Below are 19,532 nucleotides of genomic sequence, written 5' to 3'. Positions count from 1 at the left end.
TCATTTTTTTTATTCACTTTTAATTCACCACTTTAATCATCATTAGATAATCACATCACATCACAAAAAAAATCAAAATAGATTATCTGATAATGATTAAAGTAGTAGATTAAAAGTTAATAAAAAAAAATTAAAATATCCAATAAAATTTTAGAACTTTCAACATTAATTTCGGTACAAGTCATCTAAAAAGTGTTTTAAAAAAATTAAGAAAGTCATACTAATTTTACATTGATTGTTATCTTGGAATTCAAGAAAAATATATTTATTTAATTGATCACCAGAACATTCATGTTCAATAACTATTCTAATATTAAAAAGAAAATACTAAAATTGTTCTCTCTAACAATTTCTTTTCAAATACTCTTTATATTGTCGATTGAAATTGATTAAAAAAAATATAATTGTGTGGTCTCAATTTATATATATTTTTCATGGACAAAAAACATATTAAACGAAACATTTGGGGATACTCATAAGAGAGAGAAAAAAGCTATAAGGAAGATAAGAAGTGAAGAATTTGAATCTAGACATTCTTAGAGTCTTATTTTTTTATTTTTTTATATCTAAATACCTTTCACATAAGTGAACATATATAGTTCATCCATTATCATGTTAATATTCTAGATAACATAAAATCAATTATCTCTTCCAAAAAAAGAACACAATATGACATGTACATATTTATCATCGTAGATTTCGTTCAAATGTTACTTTCAAGTCCGTCAATTGTATATTTAATGACTTTGTATTTTTATTTTGATGAAACTAAATAAATTTAAATCAGTGGAAGAATGTTTGAAAGAGTTTGTTGATAGCATTTTTTTTTTAACATTACCACCTTATAAACATATAATAAGAAGGGTTAAATATGTTTTTGGTCTCTCAAGTTTCAGTGAATTTTAGAATTTGTCTCTCTTCGAAACTTTATACCAATTTAGTCTTTCATCTTTAAAAATACTTAGATTTAGTCCTTCTTACCAAATTTTGTTAAGTTTATTTGACATTTTAAACGCATTTTATGATAACATTTGAATTAACATTAAAGTAAAAATGTGTCAAACGGTGTAAACAATCCAAATACTATAATGAGAGATGCACTTGAAAAGTCATATAAACTTAATTAACAAAATTTGGTTTAAAGAACTAAATTCACGTATTTTTAAAGATAAATGACTAAACTGGTCGAAAGTTTTGAAAATAAACTAATCTCAAATTTCTTTGAAAGACAAAAGTCATATTTAATCCTAATAAAAATGAAATAAAAACCGTATTTCATTTTAATTGCAACACACGTCCTAAAGCACTTCTAACCCATATTCACCCGTTGAATAAAGAAGAAGAAGAAATTACTATAATTAGATTTGCGAAATGATAAAAAGCCCTTAAGCGTGGCATTAATCAACTAATCACACTTTTGATTGGGTTTGAAGTTGATGTAAAGGAGATTTCCCTGGATATTAAAGTAATCTAATCACGGAACTACGCATGCATTAATTAGGAACATAAAAAGTAGGTTAATTAATTATTTTATTTTCCCCTTGTTTACTTTATGAACTTTTGATTGTTTGTTTTAATTTTTTTGATGATGATGAATTCCAACAGAATTCTAACTTCCAACTTCTTGTCGGGTTGAGAGATAAGTGTACACATTGTCATGTCATGCATTGGTTCCTTTTTGACCGTAAAAGGTGAAAAGTAATGATGTGAAATATTTTACTTGGACACACCTAAAGGGGAATATGCCCTCTTAAATAACGTTTGTTTGGTATGAAAACACAGTTTGGTATCTCCAACAATCATGGTCCACCTCTTTCTCCCTTCGATAAAGCCAATAGTGACACTACCTTTTTTCTCTTTAAAACATAGAAAAAATGCATGTGAAATCAACAATCACTTAACTTCACTATTTCTTTTATCATCAATTTATTATTTTCATTTTCTAAGGTCAGGGATGTTTATACATATCTAACATATCTTCTCATATTAACTTTAAAAAAAATTGAAGAAGACTTTATAATAAATTATATGATACATTTAAATTTTGACTAAAATTTAATTTTTGTGATTCTTATTTCACTACAACATTTTGTAGTTTAGACCACACTAAATTATACAACGGTTAAATAAATACGACATAAACATATAATATATAATAATATCGTATAAATATCATGAAAGTTCATGATTATATAATTGTCGCTTTAAATCATGTGGATAAAACCAATAGAAAGATGGTCTAAAAATATAGGTGAGGTTTAAAATTAACTTGAAAAATTATTGTCTATTGTGAAAATTTTAAGCAACAATTTTAAAAGTATTGTTGTACTAAAAACGTTATTTATTATCTATAACTACACTCACCTATACCATGCCTAAAAAACTATGATCTAAAATTTAGACAACAGTTTTTATAATTTAGATCATAATTTTATACCATTTTCTAAAGTGATTTTGGTTATAATGTTTCATATTAAGAAATAAGTTTAAGTTTAACTTCTTTAAAAAAGTTAATTTCTGATGTGTAAATTATTTTTCATTATATATTATAATTCGATTTTATTTGTAGTTAATTAATGTGAAATCTTAATTAAATAACATAATTAAAATCTAAATTTATTAGGCTAAACACATTTAGATGCTAAGTAGAAATAATCAAGTTGCTGACTGAATGTAAGTTAGGTATATGTTTGTATGAGATTCATGATCATGTAATCATGAGTATACAATATAATTTAAATGTGAATAAATTAGTCATATTTGAAGCTTCAATCATGAAGATAATAGGGATGCTACAAAAACATCTAGTCATTTGTTTTTATCTCTCCTCTTAAAATAAAATTATTTAATTTAATATTTAATATTGATAGATGAAACCCCACAAATTGATAGAACAATAAAATTTCTATTTAACTAATGTGAAGATTATGCAATTGAATAAATGTCTCATAATCCAATTAAGGTTGCGTGAATGATTGGAAAAATGAATTATATGAGATAGAATGCTCTGGTTATCATGTTTAGTCAAGATATTTAGGGAATTTCTAATCTAAATTAGAAGTTAATTTGATAATTTATTTAATATTTTTATTAGATTTACCAAACTATTTATTATTTAGTCATTATTGAATCACTCAAAAAATCTCTAATTACTCTAAATTTCATATGAGATGTTCTCATTATGAATGAGTAAGTTGAAAATTGATAAAATATAATTTAAACTTAAATATTTTTATCTGAAGAATTTAATCTGTGTATACAAATAACCCCCTTCCGTAGCACCTATATTGACCAAAAAAACAGGAAAACCTAAATAAACATTCTCTATTTTAAGAAGTAATTAATAAATATTTAATATAATTAAATTTAAATATTTCAACAAGCGTCATGAATAAATTAAATCATTTCTGCATTATTAAACTTTCCTAAACGTATAATTCAATATAAACTAAGTGACAAGTTACATGTCCAAATAATTAATTCAATTTGAACAGGAAATGTTAATTAATCTACAATTAACAAATTATCATCTAAACCTAGCTACACATATATATAATTTGTTATTGTAGGTCGGTCATATTTTGATCATAATTTTTGCTATACAATAATTAAAGATTTCACTGAGTTTGGACTCAACATCAAACACCTTATGATTGCAATAGCATCTATGCTCCATGACTGCGCCATATCAAATATTTCATGTCTCACATGCATAATCCTAGATCTCATCATGATAAAAAATAAATAAATAAAATTCAAACAGCACAAAAATTCATTATTTCTAAAAAAAGAAAAATAATTTAATTACCCTTTTGATCTCATAGTTACAATAATTTTTTCTTACATTCTTATCATCCGAAACATTGTCGATCGTATCGTAATTGTCAATTTTCAAACTTCCTTAATTACGGCTTAACACATTGTGATACCGTTTGTGATAAACATGGATCGAATGAATTCTATCATTTTAGAGCAAGAAATTATAACAATAGAACCAAAATATGATGTATTAAAGTACATATATATAGAGAGAGAGACAAAAAGAGAAATTACATTTAAATGATTAAACAAGTTAGATCGTAGGTTAATTAATTAATTCAACAAAATTAATAATCTCTTTGAACACACCGTTATGTAAGGCGACTTGGACCTAGGTTGATTAATAATTTAATATAGTAGGTAGGAAACATTAGTTATGGCCATTTTATTCTCTATGGCCCTCACTTTGGATATGGGAGTTGAGGGTAGGAAATAAAGTTAATTGAGTTTGATTAAGTAGGGATCAAAAGGACTTAATTACTTACCTAAATTATATATAATATACTTAATAAACTCAATCTAAGACAATTAGAATTATATATATAAAGACTTTTAGGATAGATTAAATTCATTCTAAATTGATTTTATCTCTGTTCGATTTTTCGACTTTCGATAATTTTTTATAGGGTTAAATATGTTTTTTGTCCTTTAACTTTCAGTAAATTTTGAATTAGTCAATTTTGAAACTTTAGACCAATTTAGTATTTCATCTTTCAAAATACGTGATTTAGTCCTTTTAATCAAATTTTGTTAAGTTTATTTGATGTTTCGTACGTATTTCAGGATTGTATTTGAGTTGTTTATACTGTTTGACACATTTTTGCTTTAATGTTAAGTCAAATACTATTATGAAACACGTTTGAAATGTAAAATAAACTTAATAAAATTTGATTAAAAGAACTAAATCTACGTATTTCGAAAGGTGAAAGATTAAATTGGTCTAAAATTTTGAAATAGACTAATTTCAGAATTTACTGATATTATTCGATGTGGAACTTTTAAATGGTAATTTATGTGTTAATGTAAGGTTGTTGTAAGGTTTGGAGTAAGAAGAAAGATTGTTGTGGGTATTGGTACACAACAGAGACAGGAGGATTAACAAAGGAAGAGGTCCCCTCAAGTGTGCAAGAGGGGTCTCCAATATGTGTAGCTGCACGTGGTGGTGCTTGATAAAAGTGTGAAATTCCCAATCTCTGCTTGATTTGGGAAACCTCTTTTCCTTCATTATATAGGTACTGGGTCTCAAGATACATGCCACGTGGCATGTCTCGTGAGCCATGGAAATGACATGTGATCACTTTCATGCCCTCCCTCTCCATGTCTCGGCCCTAGCTACCTTCCCCTCACGTAGTTCTGTTCTGTCCTTCCAACACTAATTAATCACTCACTTGGGTTAAAGATTAAGATGGTGATTAAGGAGATTAATTAATTAATTAAGATGAGTTTTTGTTTGAATGAACATGGGGGGTGTTGACCAATTGTTGCATGCCATGTGGGAAAGTGAAGCCTGAAACATTGGAGCGATGAGTGTTGAAGATGGTAGAGGTTTAGGGGTACAATTACTTTGAACTGTGTGATTAGCAACCCCAATTTTACAGGGTAACCCTTCAATTGTAGAGGATCAGTTTCCTATGATCACATGGTCCTGCTTATAGAGACATGTACATTATGGCCCACTTTGTTAGCTTAAAAACAAACACACTCTTCTTAACCCACTTGAACCTCAACCCCAATATGGGAACACACACAGAAGAAGAAACCTAATCTCTCTCTCTCTCTCTCTCTCTCTCTCTCTTTTCTCTCTTACTCTTCATTTTAATTAAACACCAAGTTTTTTGACACTGCCTTCCCAATGCAATTGTTTTCTTCTCATCCAACATCACTGTCTATCTATGTTATTGTACACTTTCTCTCTCTCTTTCTTTCTTTATTTCTTTCTCCATCTTTCACTCTTTCTTTGTGTGTGGTCCTTTGATTTTCCTTCTCTTTATATCCCTCTTATCACTTTCTCCATTTCTGCATCCCTAGCCTTGTATCCCAACACTACTATATCATAGCCTTTCTCCCCCCCCTCTCCATATTATATAGCTTGTCTTTTATTTGTTACCCTCCATACCAAACCAAACCAAAACCATTTTCAATCTTTTTTTTCTCTATTCCCTCTCCCACCTTCTTCATCATCATCTTCTCTACTTTCTCTCTTCACTTCTACCTACTTTGCATACTAATAAACTCAACCGAAACCTACATATACCACCAAGTCCTCATAATTAAGTACTAGACAATTATATTTCACCAATTAAGCACTATCTACCTATATTATATATATATATATATACATAGAGAAAGAGAGAGAGAGAGAGAAAAAAAAACATGTCTAGCAGAAGGTCAAGGCAACAATCTGCATCAACGAGGATCTCAGATGACCAAATCATCGACCTTGTTTCCAAGTTGCGTCAACTTGTTCCTGAGATTCGTGATAGACGCTCTGATAAGGTATTTCAGAATATCCTCCTTTTTTCTCTTTTATCTCTTTTATCTCTCTCTCTCTAGGTCTCTGTCTATCAGAATTATCTTTCGGTTATATTTCAAAATATTGCACTCAAATTTACTAGCTATATGATACTATTCATCAAGATATTCACAATATTATCATTTAAGAGCTTTCACTTTCGTGAACATTGTTTAGGCCTTATATAAGTAAATAGTTTGAACAATGGCTATCGTGTACGTGTAAAGTACTGTTTTTACAATGAAGAGAGAGGTAAAAAGAGGATGAAAAAGATGTCGTAAAAAGTGCTAACTAAATAAATAAATAAATAATATATAACTACATTATACATAGTTTCACGTGGCCTGAAGCAGCTATGTATGTGCACATATAATTATATATATAGATGATGAAGCCACTAGAATGGTATTTTGCCATGTTTTGTTTGTTGCTATGTGACATGTTCTGGAGTCTCGATGCCATATTACTCGGGTAAAACATGTAATATATATAAATATATATATATATATATATATATATATATATATATATATATATATATATATAATGATAATTTCAAGTGGTCAAAGAATATAGTCAGAAATTGACCATATATTAGGGGAAAAGTTACCAACAGCTCCGAATCTTATGCAGATCCCTAGAATCGTCAAAGGGTTCACATTGACTCGATCGTACAAATATACATGTATAGTTTTGAAAATATATAACTGTTAAAGATTAATAACAGTAACACAGAACCCCAGAAAGAAAGGGACTTCAAAAAGAAAAAAGGTCTGTGCAGTGTAACAATCATGTGGTTAATTTGGACCAATTCGTGAAACGAAGGTTCCTGTATGGTCTCTGAATAGGATTGCATCGTACATAAAGATACATATCATTCACACTCAACACAAAAAAGAAAGAAAAAAAAAAGAAATTACATAAGAAAGTGTTGTTATCTTTGAGAAATGTGATTAAAGTATGTTTTAGCCATGTGTTAAGATAATGATAATGTTTAATGATAGAGAGAAAAGAAAGTGACTTATGGTTTTGCAGGTATCAGCATCTAAGGTCCTACAAGAGACCTGTAACTACATCAGAAGTTTACACAGAGAAGTGGATGACTTGAGTGAAAGACTGTCTCAGTTGTTGGCCACAATTGATGCTGATAGTCCTGAAGCTGCTATAATTAGGAGCCTGATTAACTAGTAATAATCATGATTAATAAGCAAGTCTCATCATCTAATTTTCCTATATTCAAGGAGATATATATCATATGTAAGAGTGTATTAGTTTCTTCTTCTTCTTCTTCTTAGGTGCCATAGAGTGCAGTTTGAGTTGCGTCCTTCCAATATTATATATATAGTATATGGCAGGATTTTGGTGCACTTGTAATTTAAAGGTTTTTGTAATAATCAAAATTAAGGACTCTGTATTATGGCTATATAGTGCTATATATTAATATATGCATGCCACATTTATAGATGTTGTTAAATTTATTTCAGTCTTTTTCTTTATTTTATTTTATATGTAAGAACTTGGCTTTATATTCAACCTAATGACGTCGTGTGATATTTATGTGTCTCACATAATCTAGACAGTGAAATCAGGTTGTTATTATTATTATTAATATGTGAGAGTTTTTTTGTTTGTTCTTGGATATTTTAATTAACAGTTAGAGCTCGAGACTAATATTTTCTTAAACAAATGCTAAGCTGAGTTAAAAAGAGAAAAAAGAAGTTATTAAGATGTGAGAAACTATCTTCTTTTAATCATTTTTCATGTGCCATTTCATTAAATAATTAATGAGTTATTTAGTAAAATTACTCGGCATACACCATCAAGAGTATTTATTTATTTATTTTTACATTAATGTCAATCAAGAAATATCATACCTATAATATTTTTAAAGTAATTGTTATAAAAATTAATAAACTTTAATATACACATTAATTAAGTAGGTTTTATCCTTTGTCGAATTTATTATCATTAAGAAATAAATTTTAAATTTAATTCAATATCAATAAATTGAACATATCACACAACAGATAACTTTTGTAATTTGTTGAACTTATTTCTAATCCATGTGTGATCTCTGACTATTAGGTCTAACTTAGGGTTACGCTTTGATCAGGGTTATACTTTGATGACTTATTATGATATATAAGTGGAGGTTATGTTGATTTTTTTTTTTTTTGTAAAAAATGTTAGTTAATGGAGGATTTATATATATAGATATAAGATGAAGGTTATGCATAGAAATGTGATTAGTTGAAGTTTGTCGGCAAAGTTAAGTTCAAGTTTGTAGAATATGACAATATTAAAAACAAGTTCAGAGTGCAAGAGTTTGACATGAAAGTGATTTGATCAAAATGTTGGATAGTTGGCTATATAATAGAAAGAGATACCTGAATTTTGTATTCAGAAAGTGACAACAAGCGAAGACACAAACCCAAAAGTGTCTTGGTTTTATGAGTTAAAGGTTAAACAAGTGGTTACTCAAGGAAGCGTGCTCAAGTTTACTTTTGCCTATAATTAACATGCTTTTGGATAGTATTATACAAATCATAGTTTTGTACAAAAAACTTTATGCGTGTTAATTAATTGTTAATTTTCTTTAATTAGACATGTTGAGTACCACACTAAGTTTTGTTTAATCTGTACACTTATCAACTTGTCTCTTTCTCTTTGTTCTAAGACTAACCTTATAGCATTATTATGTCCTTTTCTTAATTAAGGATTTGCACTTTTTGTCGTTGCTTCTTCTTGCTCAAACTCTTTAGGAAGTGCTAACAGTGGAACACTCAATTTCTGTTTGCTTTAACTTATTCTGAATCATAGTTGTTTTAAAAAACTTTCAAAAACTAATTACCGTTTATTATTTCTTCAAATTTAATGTTTTTAAGCAAGCATGCATCGATTAATGAAGTGTATTGGTGAATCTTTAAGGATGTGAAAGAAAATAAATATGAGCCTCAAAATATCTTAATTTAAGTTCATATAATTGTGCTTAATGACGGTGAAAGAGTTGATTACGTCTATTTTTTGACCAAAAAAAAACTCTGAAATTAGTTTTATGTTTTAAGTTTAATTTAATTAGTTAAAAGTTTCACATCAATTATGCATAAAATCAATTACTAGCATGTCAATGTGGAGATAATTTTTATGATATAAATGGATTTTATGAAAATGAATTAAACTTCCAAATTTATTTTAATAAAATTTGTTGAAATGTTAGATTTAAAATTTCATCGATTATTATTAAGAAATTGATTATATATCTAACTCAACTCTACAAAAGTAACATGTAAAATAAACTTTGCATCTATTCATATATTGATGGGGAAAACAATAACAAACAATATACCAGAGAATGCAGCGGATATAATTTCCCCTAACTTGCAAGAATCTATGAGGAGCAATAATCAAAGAGCAGCAATAATAAACCACCAAAAGCACAAATAAAGGCACCAAGATTTTTAACGTGGAAAACCCCTCAAATCAAGGGTAAAAACCACGAGTCGTCCAGACCAAAGAAATAGCTTCACTATGATCAACAAGAGTACAAAAGAGTCTTAATCAATAGCACAAATTAGTGCCAACACCCAACCAAATAACAAAGCAACAAAGCTTTCAAATAGAGAAGAACAAGAGAGGAAAACCTCTACAAATCACTGCTGCAGTGCGAAATTAATATCTCCCAACTCAGACCTCGTATCAAAGATCCGACCGGTCAGAATGAAGAGCAATGAGTTCCGAACCTGCTGTAAAAATTTCAGCCCGATCCAACGGTGAACGAATCCGCAGCGCCGAATTTACTGCGACAGCTCTATGAAAAACGTGAACAGAATTTTCCCTCTACCTCTCCCTCTATGTGTTAGGGCTTTCAGTGTATTCTGACTCTATTGTTCTGCCTCTCTCTTTATTTTATAGCCTCCTCTCCACTAGGTTTAAGTGAGACATGGGCTTCTCAAATTTTGGGCCTTTTCTCCACATAGGAAGGGAGCCCAATACCCAACAAATCTCCCCCTCACAACTATGTGGAGATAACCGCCAAACCGGCGATCTCACAACAAACTTCAAACTTTCCTCTTGGCAATGCTTTAGTCATCATATCAGCACCATTATCATCTGTATGAACCTTTTTCAACTCCAACAACTTAGCATCCAAAGCATCACGTATCCAATGATACCTCACATCAATATGTTTGGATCTAGAATGAAAAGTTGGATTCTTACCAAGATGGATAGCACTTTGGCTATCAACAAACAATGAATAGTTATCTTGCCTAAAACCAAGCTCCTGCAAGAATTTCTTCAACCATAACACCTCCTTGCATGCTTCAGTAATAGCAATGAACTCTGCTTCTGTAGTAGACAACGCTACACACCTTTGTAGTCTTGATTGCCAAGCCACAGCTCCCCCTGCAAACTTTATCAAATAGCCCGAAGTGGACTTTCTGGAATCAATATCCCCAGCCAAATCTGAGTCTGAGTAACCCATCAAAGTAGGTTTATCACCTCCAAAACAAAGCTTCATATCAACTGTACCATGAAGATACCTCAAAATCCATTTCACAGCATTCCAATGCTCTCTACCTGGGTTTGACAAAAATCGACTAACTGTACCAACAACATGTGCAATATCTGGTCTTGTACACACCATCGCATACATCAAACTGCCCACCGCAGATGCATAAGGAACTCTACTCATATTGGTCTTCTCAACTTCATTTGAAGGACTCTGTTTAACACTCAGTTTAAAATGAGTAGCAAGAGGAGTACTCACAGCTTTAGCATTTTCCATCTGGAATCTCTGCAACACCTTCCTAATGTATTGCTCTTGTGATAGATAAATCTTCTTTTCTCTCCTATCACGTGAGATATGTATGCCAAGAATCCTTTTAGCAGCTCCCAAGTCTTTCATGGCAAAAGACTCGCCAAGTGTCTTCTTTAACCTGTCAATTTTGGAAATATCTTTTCCAACAATAAGCATGTCATCAACATATAATAACAGGATAATAAAGTCATCATTAGAAAAACTTTTAACAAAGACACAATGATCAGAAGTAGTCTTCATGTAACCCTGCTCACACATAAAAGACTCAAACTTCTTATACCACTGCCTTGGAGCCTGCTTCAAACCGTATAGACTCTTCCTTAGTCTACACACATATTCTTCCTTGCCTTTAACAAGAAAACCATCAGGTTGCTTCATGTATATCTCTTCCTCCAAATTACCATGAAGGAAAGCTGTCTTCACATCCATCTGCTCAACCTCCAAATCAAGAGTAGCAGCTAAACTTAGCACAGTTCTGATGGATGACATTTTCACCACAGGTGAGAAAATCTCATTGAAATCAACACCCTTTTTCTGTCTGAAACCTTTCACCACTAATCTGGCCTTGTACCTTGGAAGTGTAGAATTTGAATCTTGTTTCACCCTGAAAATCCACCTAGTTTCCAATGCCCTTTTGCCCTTAGGCAATTTCACCAAGTCGTAAGTGTGATTATCATGCAAAGATTTCATCTCATCTTGCATTGCATCCAGCCACTGTTTCTTCTCTTCACTATCCAAAGCCTCTTCAAAACACTCAGGTTCTCCACCGTCAGTCAAGGTTATGTACTCATCACAGGAATACCTTGTAGAAGGTTGTTTTTGTCTATTAGACCTCCTGAGTTGGACTTGAGGTGATTCAGGTATATCACCAAGATCGTCATCATCATCATGTTCCTCTTGAGCATCATCAATTGGAACCTCTACTCCACTTCCAAACTGTCGATCATCAACATCACCATGTTGCTCATTGTCTTGAGCTTCCGTTTCAACATTCTCCAAATTGTGAGTGGGCAACCTCATCGGATTACCATCAGTGAGATTACTGTCTTTCTCGGGTGTGGTCTTCTTCACCTTATCAATGTCTTCAATGGTCTGATCTTCCATGAATTGTACATCACGGCTTCTAACAAGCTTCTTCTCAACAGGATCATAAAACCTGTAGCCAAATTCATCCTCACCATAGCCAATAAAGATACATTGCCTTGTCTTTTTATCTAACTTGGATCTTTCATCCTTAGGAACATGAACAAATGCCCTGCAACCAAAGACACGCAAATGATCATATCTAACATTCTTACCAAACCAAATTTTGTCTGGCACCTCAATATTCAAAGCAACTGCGGGACTGAGATTAATAACATGCACAGCTGCAAGCAATGCCTCTCCCCAAAAGTGCTTAGGCAACTTTGCTTCTGAAAGCATACATGTAACCCTTTCAACCAAGGTCCTGTTCATCCTCTCCGCTAGACCATTCAACTGAGGAGTTTTAGGAGGAGTCTTCTCGTGTCTAATACCATGCTGCCTGCAATAAACATCAAAAGGTCCACGGTACTCACCACCATTATCACTACGGATGCATTTCAGCTTCTTGCCTGATTGCCTCTCAACCATAGCATGAAATTCCTTGAACTTTTCAAGTACTTGACCTTTCCGCTGAAGAGCATAGACCCATAGCTTCCTGGAACAATCATCAATAAAAGTAACAAAGTAAACTGCACCACTAAATGACTTTACCTTTAATGGGCCACAAACGTCAGAATGCACCAATTCAAGTAATTCTGACTTCCTTGAGGGTGGATGCTTCTTAAAAGATACTCTGGTTTGTTTACCAGCCATGCAATGAGAACATTTCTCCAATTCTGCATTTCTCAATCCCATAAGCACATCCTTTTTAGCTAAGCAGTTAAGCCCTTTCTCACTTATATGACCAAGCCTCCGGTGCCACAAAGATGCCTCCATATACATAGCATTCACACTGTCTTTAGCAACCAAAGCTTTAGTCCAATACAATTTAGATTGTTTCTCCCCTCTGGCCATAAAACCACATACCTGTTGGTGCTCAAAGTCCCATTCTTCTTCAGACATAGAATCTGGCTTCTGTGTAGCAAAGACCGGAAGATGCAATTTCTTGACAAATAATAAATCTTTCATCTTGCCCTTCCACAAATGATAATTTGTACCATTCAAAGCAACCATCTTTGCATTTGCCTCCATCATTCAAGCAAGTAAATATAGCCCAACCAAGAGCTCTGATACCACTCTGATGGGGAAAACAATAACAAACAATATACCAGAGAATGCAGCGGATATAATTTCCCCTAACTTGCAAGAATCTATGAGGAGCAATAATCAAAGAGCAGCAATAATAAACCACCAAAAGCACAAATAAAGGCACCAAGATTTTTAACGTGGAAAACCCCTCAAATCAAGGGTAAAAACCACGAGTCGTCCAGACCAAAGAAATAGCTTCACTATGATCAACAAGAGTACAAAAGAGTCTTAATCAATAGCACAAATTAGTGCCAACACCCAACCAAATAACAAAGCAACAAAGCTTTCAAATAGAGAAGAACAAGAGAGGAAAACCTCTACAAATCACTGCTGCAGTGCGAAATTAATATCTCCCAACTCAGACCTCGTATCAAAGATCCGACCGGTCAGAATGAAGAGCAATGAGTTCCGAACCTGCTGTAAAAATTTCAGCCCGATCCAACGGTGAACGAATCCGCAGCGCCGAATTTACTGCGACAGCTCTATGAAAAACGTGAACAGAATTTTCCCTCTACCTCTCCCTCTATGTGTTAGGGCTTTCAGTGTATTCTGACTCTATTGTTCTGCCTCTCTCTTTATTTTATAGCCTCCTCTCCACTAGGTTTAAGTGAGACATGGGCTTCTCAAATTTTGGGCCTTTTCTCCACATAGGAAGGGAGCCCAATACCCAACATATATATATATATATATATATATATATATATATATATATATATATATATATATATATATATTAAATTGGTCTTATTACTACTAAAAAATTTTGTATTACATAGAATTTTGCTTGCAAATTTATTAAAAAAATTGTAAGAAAATTATTTTTGTCTGTTATTTTTTCTAAGAATCTTAATTGGTATATAATTCCTTTGTGGATAATAATTTCCTATAAAATTATAAAATTCGTAAGTATTATTTATAAAATTTGTTATGAAAAGTGTTTTATACAAAATATTTTACAAAAAAATTGACAGTAATTTTCTGTAATTTTTTTTCATAACAATTTATAAGTATTTCCTACAAAAAAGAAATTCAGAACAAAATTGACAAGAAATATGAGTTTTTTTTAGTAGTGTATCACTAGTGAATATTATAAGACTTTCAACACAACTCTCTCATGCTGATGCATGTACATCTTGAGTGTGAAACTAAATATTAATAGGTGATTCAATAGCAATCCAACTACGATGAAACAATAGACTCAACACATAACGAACTTCGTTAGGATAGACTCTTAACTCATAACAATGATACCACTTAAGAAGTAAATTTTAAGCCTTACTTAATCTTACAAAATTAACTTGTAAAATAAGATTTGCACCCACTTATATATTCTAAATTGATCTTATCACTGTTATATATTCTAAATTGATCTTATCACTAGTCATAACCATTATCAAGATCATTATTATAATATACACAAAATATTTAATCTTATACAAAATGTACACAAGAAAATACATTAAAAATTTCACATTAATTAAAAAATTGATTTACGACATATAAATATATAAATAAGGGTTGAATTTGATTTTAGTCACTTAAGTTTGAATTAAAATTTGGAATTAGTCTTTTTTTTGAAACTTTGACTCAATTTAGTCCCATAATTTTAGAGATACATGAATTTAGTCATTTTAACTAAATTTTCATAAGTTTATTTGACCTTTTAAGTACATTTCATGATAGCATTTTATCTTTCATTTCAATATTAACTCAAATACTATCCTAAAATGCGTTTGAAATGTCAAATAAACTTAAAAAATTGGTTAAAAAAATAAATCCATGCATTTTTAGATATGGAAGATTAAATTGGTTCAAGTTAAGAGAAAACTAATTCCATTTTTTATTAAAAATTAAGAGATAAAAATATATTTATTCGTGTAAATATTTTATTTTAAACTCACCTTCTATTAATAATTATAAAAATTTAACAAATGATATCTCAATTGCTATTTTGATGTGAGAAATACATTTTCATTGACAAGGTTAAAAAATGATGGCATCAATCAATCAAACTAGAAATATTTCCCCAATGTGTGGATTATGCAGCATGACTTTATATGTAAACAAATTTGGAAAACGCATCACTTTTTTTCCTTATGTGGCGGCAATAGACATTCATGTATCTTTTCAATGATTTTAATGGCCACAATCACTCTCATATTTTATTTATAAGAAAGGTACTTAGAGAAAAAAAAAAGTCTCTGTTATTTTTATGCGTTTTTTAAGAATAAAAATATTAGGGATTCAATATCAATTAACCACAGACAATCTTTTCTAATAAGATATTGATATATCTTTTAAAATGAGTTTCATGATCATAAATAGTCTCATTTTTATTTTTTAAAAGTACTTAATTAAATTGAAGTTATAATCGAATTTATAATAGAAAAAAGATTTAGTTTCTCCCTTTTCTATGTATTTTTTTTAAGTTTAAAGATTATAGATTTAATATTTACTAAAAAAGACACTACATTAACTCAAAAATTATAATACAGTGTGTTTGTAAGAAAATTTTATTGTATTATATAAAATACGGACTTGATCATATTTCAGTTTAATAACTTGATTATTTTTAGGTACCTAAAATATTGTATGCTGAATTCTAAATACTGAGATATCAAAATATAGATATTATGTAAGACAATTAAGTAAATAAGTAAATCGATATATTCTATTTTAGAGAGATTATAATTTACAATTCGAATTATTAAATTAGTAGAATTAAATAATTTCTTTTAGAATACTTTTATATTATCAAAATTTAATAAAAGTAGTATTTACAAAACTCTATCCGATATCAAAAGAGATAAATTTACACGAATATAACTTTGATCAAATTGTGTATTTAGGGTTAGTTTAAGGTTCAAACACGTAAAATATTTATTTTAAATATTTGGAAAAAAAATCTCAAATTCTTTTTATTTAGTATTGACCTTTAAAAAAAGGTTAAATATGTTTTTTATCCCTTAACTTTCAGTGAATTTCGAAATTAGTCCATTTCGAAATTTTAGAACAATTTAGTCTTTCATCTTTCGAAATACATGGATTTAGCACTTTTAATCAAATATTTTTAAGTTTATTTGACATTTCAAGCGCGTTTCATAATAGTATTTGACTTAACATTAAAGTAAAAATGTGTCGAACAGTATAAACAACTCAAATATAATTCTTAAATACGTACGAAACATTAAATAAACCTAACAAAATTTGATTAAAAAGACTAATCCACATATTTCGAAAGATAAAAAATTAAATTGGTCTAAAATTTCGAGATGGACTAATTCCAAAATTCAATCAAAGTTAAGGGACCAAAAACATATTTAACCCTTAAAAAAACTCAAATTTTTAGTACTAATTATTTTAGATCTCCAAAAAATTACTTCAAAATATTTGAAAAGTAAATTTTAAATCAAATTACGATAAAAACATTAGTCTTAACTACTCAACCATTGAATTTTTTTTATATAATATTTAATTATTTAACATTTTAAAAAACTATATGGATATGTATGATTTGGCCCCTACCTATATATACTCCAATAATATATAATTTTACAATATTGACTGTAGTTTCTGCCGACAAGTAAGAAAAATAGGGTTAATATTACATGTAAGTCCAATTTACAAAACCAACATGTAAGAGAAGAAACGTGCCTGTGAATAGGTCATAAACTATTGTTTCATTAGCCATTGACATTTTTTTCTTTTAGTTTTGAAGTTAAATTTCAGAGCTAATAATTATCAATGTAGTTCAAATTCTGAACTTGTGTTATTGCCACCATATTCAAAAAGAAGCTGAGATAGATACCCAACAATAAATAACAAAACAAAAGGGAATAAATGTTTTCATGAACATTCCAACACCAATGTTATGGAGATAGACACAAGTCCAACATAAGTTTAGTTTATTTATTCTATGATGAATTTTATTTTATTTTATTTTGTCTGAAAGTGTTTATGAAAAAAATTAGAAATATGAACCCTAGGTAAGTACAATTATTCAGGGACTATTTAGCGAATATGAAAGGACTTAAGGGTGATAAAAAAGGAGTATATAAGTAAAATTAATACTACCTTTACTCCCTTTTAATTATCGTTTAAGATTTCTTTTGGAAAATCCAAAAGAAATATAATATTTTTCTTGACTTTAATAAAATATTTATAAAAAGCTGTTTTTTTTTTTTATATTTATGCTATAGTAAATAAATATATGTAAACTAATTAAAACTTAAATGAAAGATAAAATAAAATAAAAATAAAAAACGTAGTGACTTGTATTGATTTTTTAGAAAATGGGATGAAAAAAAGAATTTAAACAAATGTGAAACTAAGAATATCCGTTATCACCTACATGTTAATGCGCATATTGTTGGAAGTCCTTATCGATTGGAGATAAATTCAATTCATAATATATAAATGGATGCAATATTCATTTTACAAGTTAGTTTTGTGGGGTTTAGTTAGACTTAAACTTCACTTTTAACACATATGTTCAATTTTGTTTATGATAGTAAGATTATTATTATTATTATTATTATTATTATTATTATTATTATTATTAAATGAAAATAATTTTAAAAAAATAATTATAAATATTTTCTTTTATTTTGTACGTAATTTTATAATTAAAAATAATTAAATTTAAAAAATAGTTAAATAAAATATGGTTAAATTTAAATAAATGATCACTTAAAAAGTAAAATTGATAAAATAATTATTTTAGTTATTTTTTTTTAAAAAATTAATGGGTAAAATAATAAAATAAATATGGGCACAAAAAAGATGAATTTTGTTATAAATAGGTATAGATAAATTTTGAAAGATATATAACTTAGGTCAAATTTTGATGATGGATACATAAAAATGTAATATTTTTATATAATTTAATACTTTCTATGTATTAATAAATGTTTTTTTTACTTTAATATAGGTTACTTTAAAAAAGATATGTTACTATTTAGCTTAGTAGTCGTTTTATCTAGAAGAAATAAAAGGAAGTTTATATAATCTCCCACACAGTTAATGATGTAAAAACAAAAGTAAACGACACAATATTGTAAAGAAAGTCAAATGGATTTTATTTGCTTGGTTTTGAAAAGATTTGTAAAGAGGACTTTTACATGAGTTTTCTTGTGATCTTACTCACATTATGTATAGTCATCTTGATTTTATAATACATGTGGGTCTAATGAATTTATTAAACTTACTATTTGCATTGACCTTTAAATATTCAGTTATAGTAATTTATAAAATTTTGTTGCAATTGGCACATAAAATGAATCATGATGAATTAAATAAACTCATTTTCATTCATTATTCTCCTTAATCATTCTTTATGTTTATATCAGTCCATTTATATAATTTTATGCCTTTATTATTTTCATTTATATTTTTCTACACACCTAAATTGCCTAGAGAAAGACATGAATGAAAACACTTTTTTTTTATAAATAATAAAATAAACATATTATTTATATTATAATCAATGTAAGATGGTAATATACTTCATTCAATATTTAGATTATAATATAACATTCTTTTTATGCACGTAAAAGACATTAAAATCATGAAGAAAAATATACAAACTCAAAATTAGAAAATTTATCTCATTCTATTAAAATTATATGTCCTAGGTAGAGCTAGAATTGGCTACTTAAGAAAAAGTCGGTGGATGAGGAGTGTAACTCAATTTTGTGCAAGTGAGAGTTTAATATTTTTGAAAAAATTTTAATGCGGGTTTTCATACATAACTCTTGTAGCTAGGATGTCAATGGGGCGGGTGATGGGAAAACAACAACACAAACAATATACTAGAGAATGCAACAGATATAATTTTTCCTAACTTGCAAAAATTTATGAGGAGTAACAATCAAAAAGCAGCAACAATAATAAATCACCAAAAGCACAAATAAAGGCATCGAAATTCTTAACGTGGAAAACCCCTCAAATCATGAGTCGTCCAGACCAAAGAAATAGCTCCACTATAATAAAAAAGAGTACAAAAGAGTCTCAATCAATAGCACAAATTAGTGTCAACACCCAACCAAATAACAAAGCAACAAAGCTTTCAAAATAGAGAAGAACAAGATAGGAAAATCTATATAATCACTG

General features: G+C 29.4%; 1 protein-coding gene across 1 annotated transcript; it reads left to right on the top strand.

Annotated features, from left to right (window-relative positions):
• The first annotated feature begins 5,565 nt into the window (after positions 1 to 5,565).
• PRE1 (basic helix-loop-helix (bHLH) DNA-binding family protein) lies at positions 5,566 to 7,814 on the top strand. The gene is made up of 2 exons (XM_028067822.2): positions 5,566 to 6,315; positions 7,367 to 7,814. The coding sequence occupies exons 1-2, from the start codon at positions 6,193 to 6,195 to the stop codon at positions 7,517 to 7,519; spliced, it is 276 nt and encodes a 91-aa protein (XP_027923623.1). The 5' UTR covers positions 5,566 to 6,192; the 3' UTR covers positions 7,520 to 7,814.
• Positions 7,815 to 19,532: the final 11,718 nt, after the last annotated feature.

This window comes from Vigna unguiculata, chromosome 4 (assembly GCF_037176805.1).
Source record: "Vigna unguiculata cultivar grain cowpea cultivar isolate G323 ecotype 2 chromosome 4, ASM3717680v1, whole genome shotgun sequence".
In the NCBI taxonomy this organism is placed as follows: domain Eukaryota; kingdom Viridiplantae; phylum Streptophyta; class Magnoliopsida; order Fabales; family Fabaceae; genus Vigna; species Vigna unguiculata.
The sequence above is the reverse complement of the archived record's forward strand: the minus strand, read 5'-3'. Positions and strand labels throughout refer to the sequence as shown.

Excerpts from the sequence above, each read along its gene's own strand:
- PRE1 (XM_028067822.2), top strand. The coding sequence starts at position 6,193 with ATGTCTAGCAGAAGGTCAAGGCAACAATCTGCATCAACGAGGATCTCA. Across the intron at positions 6,316-7,366 it reads GTGATAGACGCTCTGATAAG|GTATCAGCATCTAAGGTCCT; the intron begins GTATTTCAGAAT and ends ATGGTTTTGCAG.